Source organism: Squalius cephalus (assembly GCF_949319135.1).
Source record: "Squalius cephalus genome assembly, chromosome: 22".
Taxonomy (NCBI): Eukaryota; Metazoa; Chordata; class Actinopteri; order Cypriniformes; family Leuciscidae; genus Squalius; species Squalius cephalus.
The window spans coordinates 16,061,287-16,081,864 of NC_137143.1; the positions used below are offsets into that span (position 1 = coordinate 16,061,287).

The window sequence follows — 20,578 nt, forward strand, 5'->3', positions numbered from 1 at the left end:
CAGATACCATAAGGGGCATAAGCAGGAGATTAATAACAACAGACTGGGCCATCTGACCAATCAGGAAAGGAGTGGTTTAGAGAGACTGTGTCCTTTATTGAACTGTTTTAGACACTGGGAGAAAAGAGGTGGTGCAGCAATGTATATTATGAGAAAATTAAAGTGTTATTTTTCTCTTGGATGCATGTAAACCTATTTTAGGAGACTTCAAAAACAAAAGTAGGAACCTTTAAAATAGCATAATAGGGGCACTTTAAATATAACATATTATAAATTCAAGATAAAACAATGTATATAAAAATTAAATAGAAATAAATATCAATACAATAAGACATTTCATATAAAATTTAAATAAATACAAAATAATATAAATTAACATTCCAAATTAATTTTGTAGTGTGTGTATATATATATATATATATATATTATATATATATATATACAGTGCTATGCATAAGTTTAGACACCCATGCTAAAGTTGACTAAAAAGAGGAATAAAAAATCATCTTTTGGAAACTGAACTTAATGCCTTAATTTAAAAAATTTGGAAAAATCCAACCTTTAAGGACACCAATTTTCTTTGTGAATGAATAATGTATCGTAAATAAATAAATGTTCTTCCTTAAAATACAGGGTGCATAAGTTTGGACACCCCTATGTTAAATTCCCATAGAGGCAGGCAGATTTTTATTTTTAAGTTTTTTTTTTTTTTTTTTTTCTATGCATCCTGATAAAGTTCCCTTGGCCTTTGGAATTAAAATAGCCCCACATCATCACATAGCCTTCACCATACCTAGAGATTGGCATGGTTTTATTTCAGTTAGCCTAATAGCTGGTTTGATTTGCATTGAGAGATGATCTTATGGAAAGTACTCCATGCCAATCTCTAGGTATGGTGAAGGCTATGTGATGATGTGGGGCTATTTTAATTCCAAAGGCCAAGGGAACTTTATCAGGATGCATAGTATCCTAAAAAAAAAAAAAAAAAAAAACTTAAAAATAAAAATCTGCCTGCCTCTATGGGAATTTAACATAGGGGTGTCCAAACTTATGCACCCTGTATTTTAAGGAAGAACATTTATTTATTTACGATACATTATTCATTCACAAAGAAAATTGGTGTCCTTAAAGGTTGGATTTTTCCTAATTTTTTAAATTAAGGCATTAAGTTCAGTTTCCAAAAGATGATTTTTTATTCCTCTTTTTAGTCAACTTTAGCATGGGTGTCTAAACTTATGCATAGCACTGTATATATATATATATATATATATATATATATATATATATATATATATATATAATATACATAATTATTTTCATACATTGATTTAATTTTACACAATTTTATCTAACTGTAATATATATAAGATATATAACACATATATATATATACACTACCGGTCAAAATTTTTTGATCTGTAAGATTTTTAATGTTTTTAAAAGAAGTATCTTCTACTCACCAAGGCTGCATTTATTTGATTAAGAATAAAAACAAAAATAGTCATATTGTGAAATATTATTACAATTTAAAATAACTGTTTTCTATGTGAATATATAGTAAAGTATAATTTATTCCTGTGATCAAAGCTGATTTTTTATCATCATTACTCCAGTCTTCAGTGTCACATGATCCTTCAGAAATCACTCTATTATGATGATTTGATGCTCAAGAAACATTTATGATTATTATCAATGTTGAAAACAGTTTTTTACATTTTTATTTCACGATGCTATGATGAATAGAAAGTTCAAAAGAACAGCATTTATCTGAAATCTAAAGCTTTTGTAACATTAAACACTAGTTAAACTGATCAAAAGTTACAGTAAAGACATTTATAATGTTAGAAAATATTCTATTTTAAATAAATGCTGTTCTTTTGAACTTTCTATTCATCAAAGCATTTTGAAAAAAAAATTGTACACAACTGTTTTCAACATTGAAAATAATAATGAATGTTTTTTGAGCATCAAATCATCATATGAGAATGATTTCTGAAGGATCATGTGACACTGAAGACTGGAGTAATGATGCTGAAAATTCAGCTTTGATCACAGGAATAAATTACATTTTAAAATATATTAAAATAGAAAACAGTCATTTTAAATTGTCATAATATTTCACAATAATACTGTTTTTTTTTTATTGTTTTTTATCAAATAAATGCAGCCTTGGTGAGCAGAAGAGACTTCTTTTAAAAACATAAAAAAATCTTACCGATCTGAAACTTTTGACCAGTAGTCTGTATATATATTCTAAATACATTATATATAGGGCTGCACGATTTGAGGAAAATGTCATATTGCGATAATTGAGGTCAATATTGCGATTACGATTGCGATATGCGATATAATAAACAAATGGTTTCATGAGTCAACTTGCTTGGTTCTCAAGGAAAATAAATGCACACACAGATTAGTGATAATCAGCCTAAAGAAAAAAGTTCTTTAGTCAAGAGCAGTGAGTGTTTTTCTCTGTTCCCTTTGTTCTTTAGCGACAGATTTTTTTTTTTATTGCATTTTAACAAGAACAAAACATAATTTACATACAAGAGTACATATTACCATACATGTCAGGGGTAAAGAAAAATAATAATAAAAAAAAAGAATAAAAAAAAAGAATAACTTTAGCGACAGATGTAATTAGTGGCTACTGTGCACTGTCCCTTTAAGACCAGCCGCTGTCAGAGACTCGGATCTCACACGCGCCTCATTCTTTCACGAGTCATCACAACTCTTCATGTTCATCATAAGACTACTCTTATGTTATGAAGACACTCGACAAAAAGACATTTTGGCATAATTGTGTGTGTTATTGTTCGTTAAAGCTCGAAAGAGAACTGTAGCCTATTCTGTCATGCTGTTTTGTGCGCGCGCACGCACGATATTAGCGCGAGTCTTTCTGTCACAGTCAGGAGGACGTTCACAGGCAGCGCGTTCATTTTGGCATACATGTGTTGTTCGTTCTACCGCGAAAGAGAACTTGATACTGGCGCGCGTCTATCTGTGTGTGTGTGTGTGTGTGTGTGTGTGTGTGTGTGTGTGTGTGTGTGTCAGGAGGACATTCACAGGCAGCTTGTTCTTTTATGTCTTATCGCGCATGAATGGTTTAAAAGCATTTGCATTAATAAGTGCGTTAACAGCGCTAATTTGTTTATTTAATATAAAATCGCAGCATTTTGCGTCATACAATCGCGTAGGCTTGACATCGCGATTGCGATTGCGATACGATTAATCGTGCAGCACTAATTATATATTTTTTCAGTTTTATATTATGACATTTATGATATAAACTTACTAAATGCTCAATATTTAACATCAAGGCTCTTACTGTCAGTGTTGTAGAAAATTCCTAGCCAAAATTTCTGAGGCCCCTTGTAATAACGCACCAACTCGTTAATGACGAACCGGCTCTCCTCATCATCTTGAACTGTCAGAAGGTCTGAAGAATTTCCTGAGAAAAATTAAGTCTTGCTAAGCCATGCAAATGCAACCAAAGATAATCAAATCCAGCCCTAGGAGGAGCTCTTGATCTAAACAATTTTAAAATGCAGTACCATTCTTTTTACAGTGATTTCTCGCGTCCTCCAGGGTCATCTTTGTCATAACATTTTTAAAATAATAACAGCTCCCGCGAAACTTCAGCCAGCGTTCAGGACATACCACTTCATAGGAGAAAGCAATGCTTTCTGTGTGAGGACACACAATGAAATCAGTCAGATTTCAACAATTTACAAACTAATAAAATGAATCGAAAGACAGGAGGAATGGACTCACTCGGAAGAGGTATGAAGCATATCGCTCCTGATAACAGCATGTCACATTCGGCGTGTTTCCAGCGTCCATTAACATCCATGAACCCGCAGTCTCCATCTCCTTTTGGCATTTCCCAATTAGTGAACGATCCCTCACTGCCATCGGACCACTGGTGATCTATATCATCCTATGGAGATAGAGGGCGCTCTTGTTTAATACACCAATACAACTCATCAAAATACATCACAATGTGATTTCAAAGCCTCCTTACATCTGTGCTGTACAAGCCGATCCAGAGTGGGGCTTCAAGCCTGTTGATGAGCACATTGAGATAGGCCTGCTGATACGGGTCTGTGATCCGCACAAGTGCCGCCCCCTTCTCCAAACATGCTTTCTGGGCCTCGTACCAGCTCAAGTTGCCGTGGATGATACGGTAACTCTGGTTCTTATACTCAGATGAGTCCAGAGAGGAAGCGGTGTAATAGGGCTGGGTTGGACGCTTGGTGATGTCTGAGATAAAGTAGGAAATGCACTGGTATAAACAACAACCACCCAGCTAACAAAAATATGTTCTAAAAATGTTTTGTTAATTCTGAATTTTCTTTGAACATTCAAAACGTCAATAAAAAAAATAAATAAAAAAATTCTTGGTTATATTAACTTTAACCAAAGTTCCATTTCATAATTTTTCAAACATTATTGGAATGTTACTTTTGAATGTTTCTCTGAAAATTCTGAAAACTAAAAACTAAAACATTTTAGGAAAAAAAAACTCCATGAATGTATAAATAATGTTTGGTCACACTTTATTTTAAGGTGTCATTGTTACAGTGCAATTATATATTTAAGTACTGTGTAATATGAATTAACTACATGTACTTACTATAGGGTTAGGGTAGGATTAGGATTGGGTTAGTTGCATGTAATTATGCATAATTTACTGTTATTACTATGGTAAGGACATGTAGCATATGTAACAAGTCCACTGTAAAATAAAGTGTTACCTAATGTTTTTGTACTAATGCTCTGAGAAGAACATTTGTTCATAACTTTTTTGAGAGAACATTGCCAGAACGTTAGCCAAAGTTCTGAGAACATTCCCTGTTAGCTGGGCAATAAAATTATATTTCATTTTGTCTAAATAAATCAATAATTTTAAAAGCAACAAGTGAATTTTAGCATCACAACAATATAATTCACAGAATAAAACAATTAAATTAAATTGTTATTAAATTACTTGTGTTTTTAAGTTAATGATAGATGAAGGCAAAGGCAATATAAATGTAAAAATTTATTAAACGCGTATCCGCAATCACATAAATAATATCTACCATCGGTCGATGCTAATAAATAAATAAAAAATCTCTATTGTGAAAAATCGATCTATTTCGTGAAAAGGAGCCTACCTTGTGGCTTCTGGCAGACAAAGCCATAGATGCTCTCAGTACAGACGTCATCTTGCCATTCCCCTGTCATACGGAAGATGTGACTGTTGGACAGGTAAGTACAATGATGTTCCATAGGAGATCTATAATGAGACTTCTGTAGACACACACAAAGAAAAAAACATTTAAAAACAGTATTGGAATCAAGTTACATTTCAAATATATTAAATCCTGAGTTTATACCTCCCAGTTATCATAGACGATTGGCTTCCCGTTGATCCATTTGGGAGAAAAACGCCCCTGTGCACCGATCCAGACCCCCGCTGACCTGCCATGAAGCAGCATGACGATGTAGGCTTCAACCATAAAGATAAACGCCATTAAAAAATGTCAGTTTCACTTTATTTTAATGGTCCATTTAACACATTATGTTGACTATAAGTAACATTGCACCTGCATGTCTACTAACTCTCATTAGAGTGTTAGTAGAGTATTAGCAGATTGTTAGGTTAGGGTTAGAATAAGTTGACATCTAGTTGCACATCTAGTCAACAGAATGTTCAAAAGGGACCATCAATATAAATTGTTGGCAAAATGTCAATATAAAACAACATCGGAAACGTCATCGGAAATGAACGTGATCTTTACCTTGTTCGATTTCATCCTCTATGGACACCAGAGATCCCGAATAGGATGTGCAGATGGACTGAGCATCCTGCCAAGTTTTCCCCTCTTCCGGACGGGCTGGGAGATGCAGAAACAGACACTGGCAACCAATCACAAACAAGCAATTCTCAATCATACAAAAAAACACAAGAACCTAAAATGATCAATAAATAGTTGATTTCTGAAGGTCATCTCTGAAGAAAATGGATAGAAACATACTCTGTGAAATAATTCTGGTGTGTTACTAATATCAGTTCCTTTAAAAAAAAACTGATACATGTGAAAGAGAAAAGGAATGAGTCTACAATATTAGGAGTTAATTGTTAAATTACGTTTTTTTTGTTGAAAAAATGAATTGGATTTTGTTGTTTAATATAAGTTGTGCTGCGAAACATTTTAAATGGTACAAAAAATAGAAAAACATTCCAAAATAATAGACAAACCAGTAAATAAATAAATGAAGTGACACTACTTTGCAAGAGCAATATGAAAGGAATATGCACTTTGTGAACCACTGATCTAGGTTACATTCTCACAATGTGAGTGTATAGTGTATATAACCTTGTGTCCGAAGTAGAACCAGTTCTCTGGGCAGCTGCCGATATAGTGAGGCTCGTGTGGGTCCTCCACTAAAGACATCGTTCTGCGCTTGCACACGTAACCATGAGGATCTTTACAGCTTCCTGCCGACCACTGACCTGCACAACATCATCGATAAGCTGTGTTTGAGTATACTGGATAACGGTACTTGTGTGTGCTTAAAATATTGTGTGCGCATGTATTGTTTACCAGACTGAGACGACATTTGGATGCAGTTTTGGCCAGGCTTTCGGGAAAATCGACCATTTTCCCAATTCTCATAATCCAGAGCGGATCCATCAGTCCAACTGCAGGACACACACATAAAACACACAAGATCCCAACATGAAGTCTGCTTCATACTGTACAGTATGTTCCTCTTATGCTCAGCTTTCTTTCTTAAAGGTGAAGTGTGTGATTTCTGTGCAAAAATACTGTTATCTTGACAAGTTAACTTGAGAAAAATAAAATTATTTTTTAAAGAATAAATAACATTTCTCCTGTTTCTTTCCGCCTTTATGTTTCACTTATTATATAACAATAAATACATAAATAAAAATCAAATGATTAACTTAATTCTACTGTAAAAGAGCCTCAATATGGAAGTCAAAGAAAGGCACCTGAGGCCATTGTGATCGTTGTTAGCAGACAAACCAATCCACCAATATTTAGAGTCCTAAAAAACAGACACAAACAAAGATTTATTTTATATACATACATATAGTTAGTATATGTATTTATGTATATATATACAGTACACACACACACTACTGTTCAAACGTTTGGGGTCAGTCCATTTTTTCTCTCGTTTTTTGTCTCTTATGCTCACCAATGCTGCATTTATTTGATCAAAAATTATAATAAAATAATATTGTGAAACAAATATTAGTTCAAATATATTCAATTTGAATATATTTTAAAGTGCAATTTGTTCCAGTGACGGCAAAGCTGATTTTTTAGCAGCCATTACTCTTCAGTCTTCAGTGTCACATGAATTCATTCTAATTGGCTGATTTGATGCTCAAAAACATTTCTTATTATTATCACTGTTGAAAACACTTGTGCTGCTTAATATTTTTGTGGAAACTGTGATACACTTTTTAAGGATTTATTGATGAATAGAAAGTAAAAAAAAAACAGCATTTATTTGAAATTTTTGTAACATAAATGTCTTTACTGTCACTTTTGTATGGGATAATTGACGACGGGCCATTAAATTATCAAAAAATAATGCACAGCCGAGGTGGTAATGCGGCCACGACACGAAGCAGAGAATTATTTCACTTATACTCTGGTTACCACACCTCAAAACATTGTTCAGATGATGTATTTCAAGACATTGGTCAGGAGAGATTAAGCATATGTGAATTACTTGAGTCTGTTTGTCTCTCCACAGTGTTCGGCAGCAGCGTCTACTAATAGCGAAACTGTAAGTTTATCTGCTTCAAAAACAGCGCCATTATTAAATTGCTAGTGAGAAATGTCATGTAGCTTTTAAGTTGCTACACTATTTAACTGATAAAATCATCAGATTTCTGTGCGAGTGTGTGTCCGTACTGTATGTGTGTGCGTTTAAGTGGGAGAGAGAGCGAGAGAAAGAGAGTCCTTACATAAAACGTAATTTTGAGGCCAAAAACATGGAAATAATTTGACGTTTTTATCCTATTGTTTACTAGATTTATTTGCTCGGTCAGTGTCGTTGTGGGTTTTGGTTCTATAGTCTGTAAGAACCTTTGAAATAACTGAAATCATTTGGTGAAGTGATATGGAACTGTAATGCGGTCAAATCCTGCCTGGAACTACTTTAGCCTTGCGTTTCCCTGAAAATAATTGCACATCTTAGAACGTTTATAAGACCCTGTAGTATAAGATCACTTTAATGCATCCCTGCTAAATAAAAGTATTAATTTCTTTTCTTTTTTTAAACTTCCTGAGCCCAGACTTTTGAACAGTCCTTAAGTAAATCTCTAAATAATAACCTTTATGCGTTCTCTGATGAAGTTCAGTTCCTCGCTAGAGTGAACAGAGAGAAGATCAGCGCCCATCATCTTACAGGCAAAGGCGACGGCGTCCCAGGGAAACGGCTTACTGGCAAAGTAATATTCAGCTCCACGGAAAAACACCCATGGGTCATGTTCTGCACCATAAACAAAAACAAATGTCATCATCATCAACATCATAAGTGAGTCTTTATAGTATTTACCTGACCTGTACTTACGGTCGCTGTACCAGTACGGCTTGACCAACTCCACACCTGAGGAAAAACACCTACATTTCAACAATTCATTTATATTTCAGTGCAGTTTTATGGATGTTCTTCATGCTTAAAAGACAAGCATGTTGTTGTTTTATCATCAAAAAAACATATTATTGTTATTATTATTGATATAAATCAGAGACCATGACTAGACCTCTTTCAATGAAATTACAAAGGTAACAATTAAAATAGGAAATTTAAGAATGTCTAAGATAAGGCCGGGTTGCATAAACCACTAAGACTAGTCATCCAATTTTTTTCTGTACATATATTTTTAAGTCAGTTACATAAAAACGTAGATCGGTCTAAATTGATACTGAAAAGTAAGACTGATTACCACAAACTAACTGCTAGTTGGTCATTCTAGTTCTTCAGACACAGTCTTAACTTAATGGCTGTTTATGCAACTGGCCCCTAGTCTTTTCAGCAGGATGATAATGAATTTTTCATTAAATATTTGAAATGTATATCCATACATCCTAAACACAAACCTTTGGGGACCTTGCAAATCCACTCATATTTAGAGTCACATGAGTGGGCCGTGAGAGTGTTTGTGAGGTCACTGTACACAGCACACATGTGAGAGTCCACTTCATTCATATCCTCAAAGAACGATGTCACCACCTACAGAATGGTATGAATATGACAATTGTTTAAAATAACTAAAGCTGATGAACTGGTTCCTCCATGATAGTCTGTTTTTCTAAACAGATTTGCTGTCTTTTTTCTTTACATGTAGATAATACATTCAAACATATCCAAATCACTCGACTCTCTGCTTTTTCTTTTCCTGGCTTTTTTGTTTGTTTCTCTTTTGTTTCTCTGAATTCTTACCGGTGTGCCATCTGACCACTCCCAGGCTCCCTCGGACCTAGGGTTTCTCTTAGTAAAGCCCACCCAAAACCAGCGACCCTCTGTACTGAAAAGAGACAAAAAGAAAAGGAAGGAGAGAGAAAAAATTAATAATTATGTAAATAAATAAATTGGTGCTGTTAAATCGATTAATCACGATAAATCTCATCTAACATAAAAGATGAGAATTTATAAAATTTAGATTTATAGATGAGAATTTAGATATACATATATATTAGTGTGTGTGTGTGTGTGTGTGTAACTGTTATGTTAAATGCGATTAATTGCGATTAATCGATTTTACAGCACTAAAATAAATAAATACAATTCAGAATTGCAAAAAAAAAAAAAAAAAGTAATTCACTATATTTTTTTATCAATTATTATATATACTATTTAAATTAGGCTACTTGTCAAAATTGGAGACAAAAAAATTAAGAATATATCCAGATACAGTGGGGTTCAAAAGTCTGTGAACTTGACAATGTCAAAAATGTATTTTGTTTGGTTAGTTTATTTTACCTATAAATAATTCAGAACCTTAAATATTTATTTACCTTTCAGGTTTAAACTACATATTAAATCCTTTATTTTCAATGTGGTCTTGAGAGATATGTTATATAATATAATGACCACTTACATAGACTACCATATAAAATGTTGGGGTCAGTAAGATTTTTTTTTTAATAAACACTTTTATTTAGCACTATGTATACAGTATACACCCCCATTCTAGTATTGATCAAAAGTGAGAGTAAGGCATTTAAAATGTTACAAAATTAACTTTTTATTTCTCAAAGAATCCTGGAAAAATGCGAATTAAGCAATATATTAAGCACAACTGTTTTTAACATTGATAGTAATAATGTTCTTCTATTTTGTTATATTAGAATCAATTAAGATCATATCTGGATTTAAATTGAAATATAAAAGTAATATTATTTCACAATATTACTGTTTTTCAAATAAATTCTGTTAATGCATACTTTGTGAGCATAAGAGACTTCTTTAAAAAAAAAACATTAAAGAAATCGTACCAAACCTTTAAAAATTGCTTATAAACCCCCGCCTGTCGTGGGTAAACGTGTAAACCAACCTTTGGAACATCGTGGAAAGTAGATGTTTGACAAAAGTCTGATCTTCATTGTGATGGAAACTGGCCAGATCAGCACCCAAAGCCCGGCAGAAGAACTGAGCCTCGGTCCATGTGCGCTGCATCAGGATCTTCTCACTGTGATACACCTAAACAACAAACAAACAGACCATGATCCAACAGATGAACTGCAGTAACATACTAAATATTAAGCAAACAATGGGTAAAATTGTATCAAACAAAAGATTCAAAGCAAGATTATGAGCATGCAGTTACTCTCTATTATTGATTTATGATTATATACTCTCTGCACCTTGTAACAGTGAGACAGGCTTTTGCGGCTCTCCCATCCTTTCGGACATGGTGCATTTATATCTATGTGTGGCACAGGCGTCAGGGTGTCATGGTTGTCGCTCACTTCCTGTTTGCACACAGCCAGGGCCTTAAAGGTGTGACAATTTTTCACCTCCCAGTGACCCAGTGCTTGACCTCCAGACATCACCACACACCCCCCACTACTCACTGCAGGCAGAGGGAGAGACCATCAAATAAAGCCTGTTTGTGCCTGCTAGCCCAGGTTTACGATGGTAACTGTTTTAAGGGCTTACCTGGCTGGTGTCGGTTCCAGTTGTTGTAGTTGAGGGGTGTCGACGAGCCATTCAGGGTCAGCCATCGGTACTCTCTGATTCCGTCCTTGTCCTGTAGGGCTGTCCAGTAGGATTGGGAGTCTGAACCTCCCGTTTCCCTGATCAGGCTGTTTAGAAAGGCCTGCTCAAACCTGCCACAGAGAAACCACACACTCCAATTGTGATGAATGTATCTGCTTCTTTCATGTTGTAAACATCGTAATTATCCTTGTATAGTAAGCATTGCCTGACTCAGCTACTCATTTGAGGTTAACACTATATGAAAAGCGTTACCTGGTTATTCCAGGTTGGTTTATGATCCTGGGAAGTTCCGTTAGTTACATAAACTACCATTTAGAATTTTTTTAAGGGAGTGAATACATTTATTCATTAAGGATGCATTAAATTGATCAAAAGTGACAGATATTTATAAAGTTATAAAATATATTTCAGTCACACTTTAGATTAGGGTCCAATTCTCACTATTAACTACGACTTTTGACTTAACAAACTCCTAATTACTGCTTATTAACAGTTAGTAAGGTAGTTGATAAGTTTAGGTATTGGGTAGGATTAAGAGATGTAGAATATGGTCATGCAGAATAAGGCATTAATATTTGCTTTATAAGTACTAATAAACAGCCAATATCCTAGTAATTTACATGCTAATAAGCAACTAGTTAATAGTGAGAATTGAACCCTAAAGTGTTACTGATATTTCTAGTTCAAATAAATTCTTTTGAACGTAATATTCATCAAATGATCCTAAAGAAAATGTATAGTGGTTTCCCAAAAAAATATAAAGCAGCACAACTGTTTGTAACATTTAATATAATAAATGTTTTTTGAGCAGAAAATCAGCATATAAGAATGATTTCTGAAGGATCATGTGACACTGAAGACTGCTGAAAATTCAGCTTTGCCATCACAGGAATAAATACACTTTAATATATACTAAAATAGGAAATAGTTATTTTAAATTGAAATAATATTTCAAAATATTAGTGAGAAAAACACAGCCTTAGTGAGCATTAGAGACTTAAATAAAATAAAAATTACACACTTTTCCCCAAAACAGTAAATACAAAGTGATTTTGTTCAGAATAAAATAGACATTCTAGGTAATTTCATTTTTCATGTTTTATTTAATGCACTCGCCAAGCTAATGTAGCAAATACAAAAGTAATGTATGTGTTAGTTGTTTAATTGACTAAATTCTACTCTATTCAAATTGGGTACAAACTAATTTCATGTTACCGCTTACTCTGATCAAAACCAACAGAATTCCATCCAGATGTTTACTACATACCTGCTTTCTACAGTAACAAGAGGAGATTTGCAGTAATATCCTTTCACTGCATTCTCAAACGTCTGCTCCTGATCTGTGATCTTATAACACCAGTTGTCCTTCCTTCTCCAGTCCTGCACACAATAAGCAAACTTTAAATAGATTCAGCAAGGCCTTTAATTGATATACAGATATACTAATCATATAAAATGAAACCTTGAAAGAACACAGTAATATTAACATGCTGAGATATTTGTGAATGCAAAACAGATTTTCCTCACAAAACCTGATTGTTATGGTTTGTAGCGTGTAGTATAGGTATAGGATTAATATGTCATATGTAGTGTGGACTACAAAGTAAGTCTATGAACAATGTGCAAATTAAAGAACAGATGCAGCCATGTCAAGCACAAAAAAGGGTTAAAACATGCTTTTTTTTTACTCTCCTCCCATAAATGTAGTGTCTGAAAGGGAAACTCCAACAAATGAGTATGCAATAAGGTCAGTCACAAAAATAACTTTGCCCATGACCTTTCATCGCCAATTTTTCACTGCATGTAGTAAATCCTCACAGTAGTTTTTCTTTAGGGTTTGTGCTGGTGCAAGCTGCAACTTTTTGAGAGAAAATACGGTATATAATACTACTTATACTATAAATAGTGCATGGTTCATAGTAAACGCAGGTAATTTGGTATGCAGCATTAGCTTCAGTGGCATCTGGCTGTGTTTTCACACCTGTTCTCCATTAACCCTGAGTCCACTGGCCTCAATTCAGTGTCCTTCATATAACCTGGACCAGACTGAAACAAGCATTTTAACAGCTACAAACATACACAGTCGAGTAGCTGATGCTGAACTTTGAACCTTTTCATTCAAGATCAAGATTTTAGGTTAAAACCGATATAAAAGGGAAAGTGTTTTTTCATCATTTTACACTCTTTTGCCTTTAGTAGAATACAAAACCATTTCAGTAGATACAGTACAAATAAACGGTTGTTCTTCACATACAGTATGAGATCAGTAAGTGTGGGTGTGAAACATGAGCGTTCACTAGCACGTGTGCATCTCTGAAAAGTGCCCTTTCTCTGTTCGTCCTTCTCGTAGCCGTCTTGTTTCATGGCCAGCAAAAGCAGAAACAGAGCGGCAGAGCAGATCTGAATCAGTCTGTTGTTCTCCGGCCGTGACCCGCTCTAACCCTCGCTGACGGCCGCTCCGACCTCTAGACACACAGCCTGTCTGCCCTCCTCACCCCACACAAAGCACATCTCAAGCACAACCAATCAGAAATGCCGGAAAACGGATGGAATGAGAGTGACGGTAATTAGATTGATGGGAAAAAGTTCGGAATTGGATTTTTTTTGTTAGGACCTCCACTCATTCACTGCATTTTATTCATGTTTCTTACGCAATGTATTTGGAATGACATGGTAAATGTGTGTGTATGACTGTTTTGGGGAACTTTTGGTTCTGTTTTTTGTTCTTTCTGTGCTTTAATTATGAAATATGAACTTCAATTATATTAGTGGCCAAGAAAAATCTACTTTATTCTATATAGTGGTGGATCACTTTATCAATTAATCATGCAAAAAAACAAACAAAATCAGAAAAAAATTAATGATGAGTGACAAACTGCTCCAAAACTACTCTTTCTCTTTCTCTCTTTATAAAATGAATGGTTTGAATGATTCAGAATAAATCACTAACCAATTCAGGATATTTACAGTAACCTACTGTATATTGTGAGTGAATCACTCACTGAAAAGGACTGACTCAAAAAAATGAATCATTTGTGAATTGGCATCAGTTTTATTTTGGCATTACCAGTACAGAGTATACCATTATTGTAATGGTCACCAGCTGGAGTGCCCTTGAGAGCCACCAGAGGATCAAAATATTGTCATTCCCTCACAAACTACATCTCCCATAATTCTCTGCCTGGACTCATCAGCGCTCATTGTTTTCAGATTTGTCTCATTACCTTGTTTAACTCACACTATAATAGCCTGGTTTTCACATTCATTCCCAGCGAAGTCTTGTTAGTGTTACACTGCAATTCTGAGCATTCTCCCTGGTTTCATGTCTCTTGGTTTTTGGATTTCTTGCCTGTTCCGTGGATTACTCTTTTGCCCGTGTTCCCTGCCTTGTTGTGTTTGTTTGTATGGATTGCCTGCCTGTGTTTGACCTTGCCTGTACTTTGGATTACTCTGTTCAATAAATACTGCATTTGGATCCTCAACCTTCGTGTTTCAGAGCAGTTTGTGACAATTATAGTATTTATCAATATTTTTATATTTTTTATATATATATATATATATATAATTTTTTTAAGCTAATAATTGAGCTTTTATTTGTATATTTTAATTTTTAATTTTAATTTTTTTTTAATTAATTTATGTACTTTCTATTAGTTTTTTATATATATATATATATAGCTTTAATTTATTTTCATTTCAGGTTAGTTTTAGTAATTTTAGAACTTTTTTATTTCAATTAGTTGCCAAGGCAACATTTCATTTAAGTTTTTCAACTAATATTTATATTTTATTTTATTTCCGCTTTATTTCAATTACCAAAAGAAAACTTTTTATGTATAGTTTTAGTTAACAATAACAACACTGATAGACATCAAAAGTTCTGATTCAACACAGCTTGCAAAAAATACCAGACACATGAAAAACATACATCTATTGTATTGGCTAGCAAAACATAAGCAGAAATGATTTTATGATGTGTGTGTGTGTTTGTTACGTTCTCACCTCTGGACATCCTTCATCCCATTCTCCAGCAGGACGCTGAGGCACAAGACCTGACGCCTTACAGATCGCGGCATGCTGCTCTTCACACTCCGCAAACTGCCATCTGCCTTCCTAAAACACACACACACACACACAATAAGTCTTTCATCAAGCACAGAAGAAAATTCAGAACGACCAGATCTGTCACTTGACCTGCTGGTTTACTACTGTGACTAACTGGTGACTGTGCATCTGATCACCCAGGATAACGTTTCCATGCAGTGACTGTCTCTGAAATCAGATCTCGTCGTGTTCATCCAACACACAGTTGCTGTATGATTTATGGGGTGATTATGGACACGTGCTTCCTATATGACCGCATACTGTGTGCTCGGGTTATGACATTAATCTGATCTCTGACCTTTTGAACTCACCTTCGAGTCCGCTGTAACACAGATGCGCTTGTCGCCATGTTGATGGGAAGGCTCCTGAGAGGACCAGGATGTGAATGTGACAGGAGAGTTGTCTGACCATTGGACTACTGGAAGTTTAGCCTCCTTGTGCAAGCCGATCCACACCTTAGAGTTGGATCCTGACACAACCAATTACATATTGTGATCACTGTGACTTTAATAAATGACACTATAAAATGAAAAACATCCCCAGCAAACCATTCGAGAGAAGTTTCAGCAGCAGTTCCTGTTGGGAGAGGGAGTGGACGCTGACCAGCTCTGCCTCAAGAGACTTGCATGTGCTCAAAGAGCCGTCCCAGCTCGACTTCTTCTCCAGGTACCGGTAACAAAACCCATTGTGGTCCAACCAGCCGTCAGGACAAATCGTCTCCTTATATTGCCAGTTATCTTGAAGACAAACAGACAGAGAGAAGATTTTAAAATAACTACTACAGTATAGACTACCGTTCAAAAGTTGGGAAAATGTTTTATGTTTTTGTACAAAGTCTCTTAAGCTAATTGAGGCTGCATCAATTTGATCAGAAATACAGTAAAAACAAACAAATTTTCAATTGTAATTTTTAACCTGTGATGGCAAAGCTGAATTTTCAGCAGCCATTACTAGTCTTCAGTCACATGATCCTTCAGAAATCATTCTAATATGCTGATTTGAAACATTTCTTATATGATTATCAGTGTTGAAAACTGTTGTGCTGCTTATTATTGTAGAAACCTTTTATAGATTTTTCCAGGATTCTTTGACAACTAGACAGTTCAAAATAATTTGTTTGAAATAAAAACATTTTGTAATATTATAAATCTAATTTAATGCATCCTTGCTGAATAAAAGTATTATTATTTTTTTTTAAATATTAAGAATCCCAAACTTTTAACAGTAATTTTTGGCCAAAACAATAGGGCTGCATTAATAATACTTTTCTGACCAATAATAAAATAAAAAAAAATCAATAATTGTTTTCAAGTTATAAATAATTTGCTGATATCAAAATTCTAAAAATAAATAATAATAATAATAATAAATTAAAATGAAAATCAATCCATTTTTGTCCATGTCAAATCCATTTCTGTGATGCCTAAATTAATGAAAAAGTGTTTGAAGTAGCCTGGAAATCCAGACCTAAATCTGAAAGATTAATGGTCTGGCATTGACTAATGAAAATCGGCCAGCTCGAGGGGCGGCACCAAGCATGCATTTGAAAATCTCACTGCACGCAATTGGATAACACTACGACCAATCACAACAAGCCCCATACGCTTAGCTACCAGCGGAGCTAACTGGTAGATTAGACTCTTGCCGTATCCTTCTTGCAAAGGAACGATTCGAGCACCGTCTTCTGTTCCTCTTTTAGATAAAAAGCCAAGTCTAACTCGTTCACTGTAGCGGCCAAAGCCATTCAAACAACTGGTTTGCAATCTTGCAATGTTTACTAATAACTTCGACGTCACAGCGCTGTCGTCATCTGTTTAGCTCGCCTCTGGCCCGCCTATATCAGATAACCCGATGTGATTGGTGCAGCTCGGATACAAGGGCATATTTAATGAGCATCATTACTCGACAATTTGCTGAGCAAATTCAATTTGTGCTCTCGCGAGAACTCTGGATTTCCAGGTAAGTCCTTAGTACAATTATATAAGAAATCGCTCTTCAGGAAATAGTGATCCTAAAAGGGTTAAATCTTTGAATCTTTGTCGTATATATATATATATATATATATATATATACACACACACACTGCCTGGCAACAGTTTTTCTAACCCTAATTTTTGGAGTGTGTAGCTTTTCATTTCTTAAAAAAACATGTAGGAAGACAATGTCAAGATTCATCAGGCTCAAACTGTGAAAGAATGGTTGGGAGGGAGCATGAAAAATCATTTTCGAACATGAATAGGCTCCTCTGAGTCCAGACCTTAAATTTATTGATAGTCTTTGGGATGTGCAGGAGGAGACTTTCCAGAGTGCTTGACTTGCATTGTCAATACAAGATCTTGACTGAAAATTGATGCACCTCTTGATGGAAATAACATCACAACATTGTATAGTGAATAATCTTTCAAAAACAACTGCCTTCAGTAGTACTACTAATTTATATAATATATTGTATATATAAAGTTCTGGTATCAAGCCAACCCTTGTAAGGAAAGGACTGATTTTTATACTGTTGCAGATGACCCCGACCGTTTCTATATTTACACACACACTGTGAGAATGTGTGTGTTTGTGTGTGTTTGATAGCCAGGGCCAGTAGTTCAGACTCTAGATGAGCCACAGCTGTTGTGCCTTTGAACAAATCTCAAGACACACCCACATTCTTCTCTTCCAACCAATCACAATCAATGCTGACCATCATGGAACAATAAGTCCCTGGTCTGTCTGACAGCGTGCTCATTCCCTCAATAATGAGCACTGGAAAATGACACACTTTTTACGTAATACTGGTTGTTACATGCTGAGGCTGAAGCTTAAACTAGACAAAACTTGATAAAACCAGGTGGATGGAGAGTCTGGGAAAAGTCAGTCATGTTAGAGGGAAAGACAAAGGCTATTAGAAACGGATGGATGGACGGACAAAAAAGCTGGATTACTGAAAGGAAGGATGAATAAGCAGTCAGATAACTCATCTCTTTACCAAGCGGCTCGGCATTCCGGCTGTAGTTGGTGGTTTTCTTGCAGATGTAGGGCAAGGCTGACTCACAGGACAGACTCTGCCAGGAACCCTGCGATGAGTTAAACACCCCACACTGCTGGTTCTGCTGCACCGGCGTGGAGGTCAGATCTGGACAGATGAATAAACAGCGTGTAGGGCATGTAATAGGTAATACTGCCCATGAAGAACAATTCTTCTACTTAAAAACATAAGCCAGCTATACCTGCGGTATGATTGACAAGAGCCAAAGGAGATCCATCAGACCATTGCCATCCCCCATGCTGACTGAGATGGTTTAATCCAATCCAGACCATCACACCCATATCTGAGAGTCTTTCTGGTGGAACAACAATGATGCATCAATGAAACACTTCCATGAAACACAGCATGTTAGGAAGAATGTTTGAGCTCATCTTTTCCATGCAATAGTAGATGGAAATTTATAGTGCTAAGCTGCAACAAAACAACCAAAAGCACCATAAAAGTTGTCCATGCAACTAGTAAATGTATCTTATGACTTAAGAAGACTGGGTATCAAATGTTGGGAGTCAGATGGACTACTTCTTTTGGTGCTTTTTGTCCTTTTTTAGAGCTAGACAGTATAATTAGCCATATCACCACAGGTCAAAGGTTTGGAATAATTAATAATAATTGGAATAATTGGAATAATTGTGATGTTTTCAAAAGAAGTATCTTATGCTCACCAAGGCTACATTTATTTGATAAAAATGTAGTAAATGTGATGTATATTGGATATTTGTTTGTCTCTTATTGTTTTCCTCCATTGTGTTATAATGAACATCCTGCATTTGTATCTCTCTTTTTTTATTATTATTATTTGGTTTTGTTTGTGTTTTGTCCTTGGTTTGTGTGCAACACGCTGGTTGTTTTTAATTGATGTGGACATTCTTGAAATATCAATTTAAAAAAAATGTGATAAAAAAACAGTAATATTGTGAAATATTATTAAAATTTTAAATAATTGTTTTCTATTTTAATGTATTTTAAAATGTAATTTATTCCTGTGATGGCAAAGCTGAATTTTCATCAACATTACTCCAGTCTTCAGAGTCACATGATTCTTGATGGTGCTGAAAATTCAGCTTTGCCATTGCAGAAATAAATTACTATTTAAAAACATTCGAATAGAAAACAGTTATTTTAAACTGTAATAATATTTCACAATATTAATGTTTTTACTGAATTTTTCTTCAAATAAATGTAGCATGTGAGCAAAACAATAAAAAGTCTTAATTATTCCAAACTTTTGACTAGGAGTGTACTTTCCTTCAGTGGAAAAAGATCTTCTTTAATTTAGAAGGACAAGGTGGTGAGTTAATGGCAAAAATTTCATTTTTTAAGTCAATGTATCCTTTAACTAAACTAACATGACTTTCTTAAAGGGGTGGTATAATGACCTTTTCACAAGATGTAAAATAAGTCTTTGATGTCCCCAGAGTGTGTGTGTGAAGTTTTAGCTCAAGATACCCCACAGATATTTTTATATAGCATGTTAAAATTGTCAATTTTTGAGGGTGAGCAAAAACGCACCGTTTTGTGTCTGTTCCTTTAAATCAAATGAGCTGCTGCTCCCGGCACAGGGGGCGGAGCTTCAAAAGCTGCACTCACACAGACATGCACTGAAAATTTAAAAAACGTTTAGCCTTTTATGTTCAAACCGGATTCAGACAATGATGGAGAGACTCAAGAAGAAGTGACAACATGTAGAAGAAACAGGACGTTTCTGAATGGTTAGTTGATGAATTATGTAGCTTAATGTGTAGTTATCTTCTAGTCATTGATTAGCATATTCTGTCTTGATAATCTATAAATCATGTTCAGGGGGCGGGGTTTATGTAAATTTTAGGTTTGGTGATGTCACTAACCCTGGAGGAATGTTGTGTAGTCCCTACCAGCCGTTTGTTGTAGTCCTTAAAAAGTGATTTCTTTAAAAGCAAATATCTCCCTTTGCTTTGAACTTTGAGCATTGTAACTTTGCAGATGTTGTTTATGCTCAAACAGCAACATTACACACTAACTAAAGTTAAAAAAGTGAAATCATAATCAACCACCCCTTTAAACTAGCTTCACCAGACAGACCATGCTCATAGACCATCTCCACCAGCTAAATGTAGCTTGCAAACGCAATGGCTATGTTAGTTATCCACCAGTCAGACCAAACCCAAACCAGCATAAATCAATGCATGTCAGCAAAGAAACACAAAG

At 35.0% G+C, this 20,578-nt stretch overlaps 1 protein-coding gene across 1 annotated transcript in view; it reads right to left on the reverse strand.

Annotated features, from left to right (window-relative positions):
- The window catches only part of pla2r1 (phospholipase A2 receptor 1), a 33,249-nt gene that overhangs the window by 7,506 nt on the left and 5,165 nt on the right, over positions 1–20,578 (reverse strand). Inside the window, exons 5-27 of the mRNA XM_079857672.1 lie at positions 18,576–18,689; positions 18,335–18,481; positions 15,906–16,094; positions 15,669–15,826; positions 15,256–15,366; positions 12,521–12,633; positions 11,194–11,363; positions 10,899–11,107; positions 10,589–10,734; positions 9,475–9,559; positions 9,132–9,264; positions 8,602–8,637; positions 8,363–8,520; positions 7,004–7,059; positions 6,594–6,691; positions 6,366–6,502; positions 5,787–5,904; positions 5,382–5,494; positions 5,160–5,295; positions 4,025–4,263; positions 3,775–3,940; positions 3,555–3,686; positions 3,329–3,451 (exon numbers count right to left, since the gene is read on the reverse strand). Of these exons, the coding sequence (XP_079713798.1) occupies positions 3,329–3,451; positions 3,555–3,686; positions 3,775–3,940; positions 4,025–4,263; positions 5,160–5,295; positions 5,382–5,494; positions 5,787–5,904; positions 6,366–6,502; positions 6,594–6,691; positions 7,004–7,059; positions 8,363–8,520; positions 8,602–8,637; positions 9,132–9,264; positions 9,475–9,559; positions 10,589–10,734; positions 10,899–11,107; positions 11,194–11,363; positions 12,521–12,633; positions 15,256–15,366; positions 15,669–15,826; positions 15,906–16,094; positions 18,335–18,481; positions 18,576–18,689 (3,087 nt within the window). The remainder of the gene's footprint in view (positions 1–3,328; positions 3,452–3,554; positions 3,687–3,774; positions 3,941–4,024; positions 4,264–5,159; positions 5,296–5,381; positions 5,495–5,786; positions 5,905–6,365; positions 6,503–6,593; positions 6,692–7,003; positions 7,060–8,362; positions 8,521–8,601; positions 8,638–9,131; positions 9,265–9,474; positions 9,560–10,588; positions 10,735–10,898; positions 11,108–11,193; positions 11,364–12,520; positions 12,634–15,255; positions 15,367–15,668; positions 15,827–15,905; positions 16,095–18,334; positions 18,482–18,575; positions 18,690–20,578) is intronic.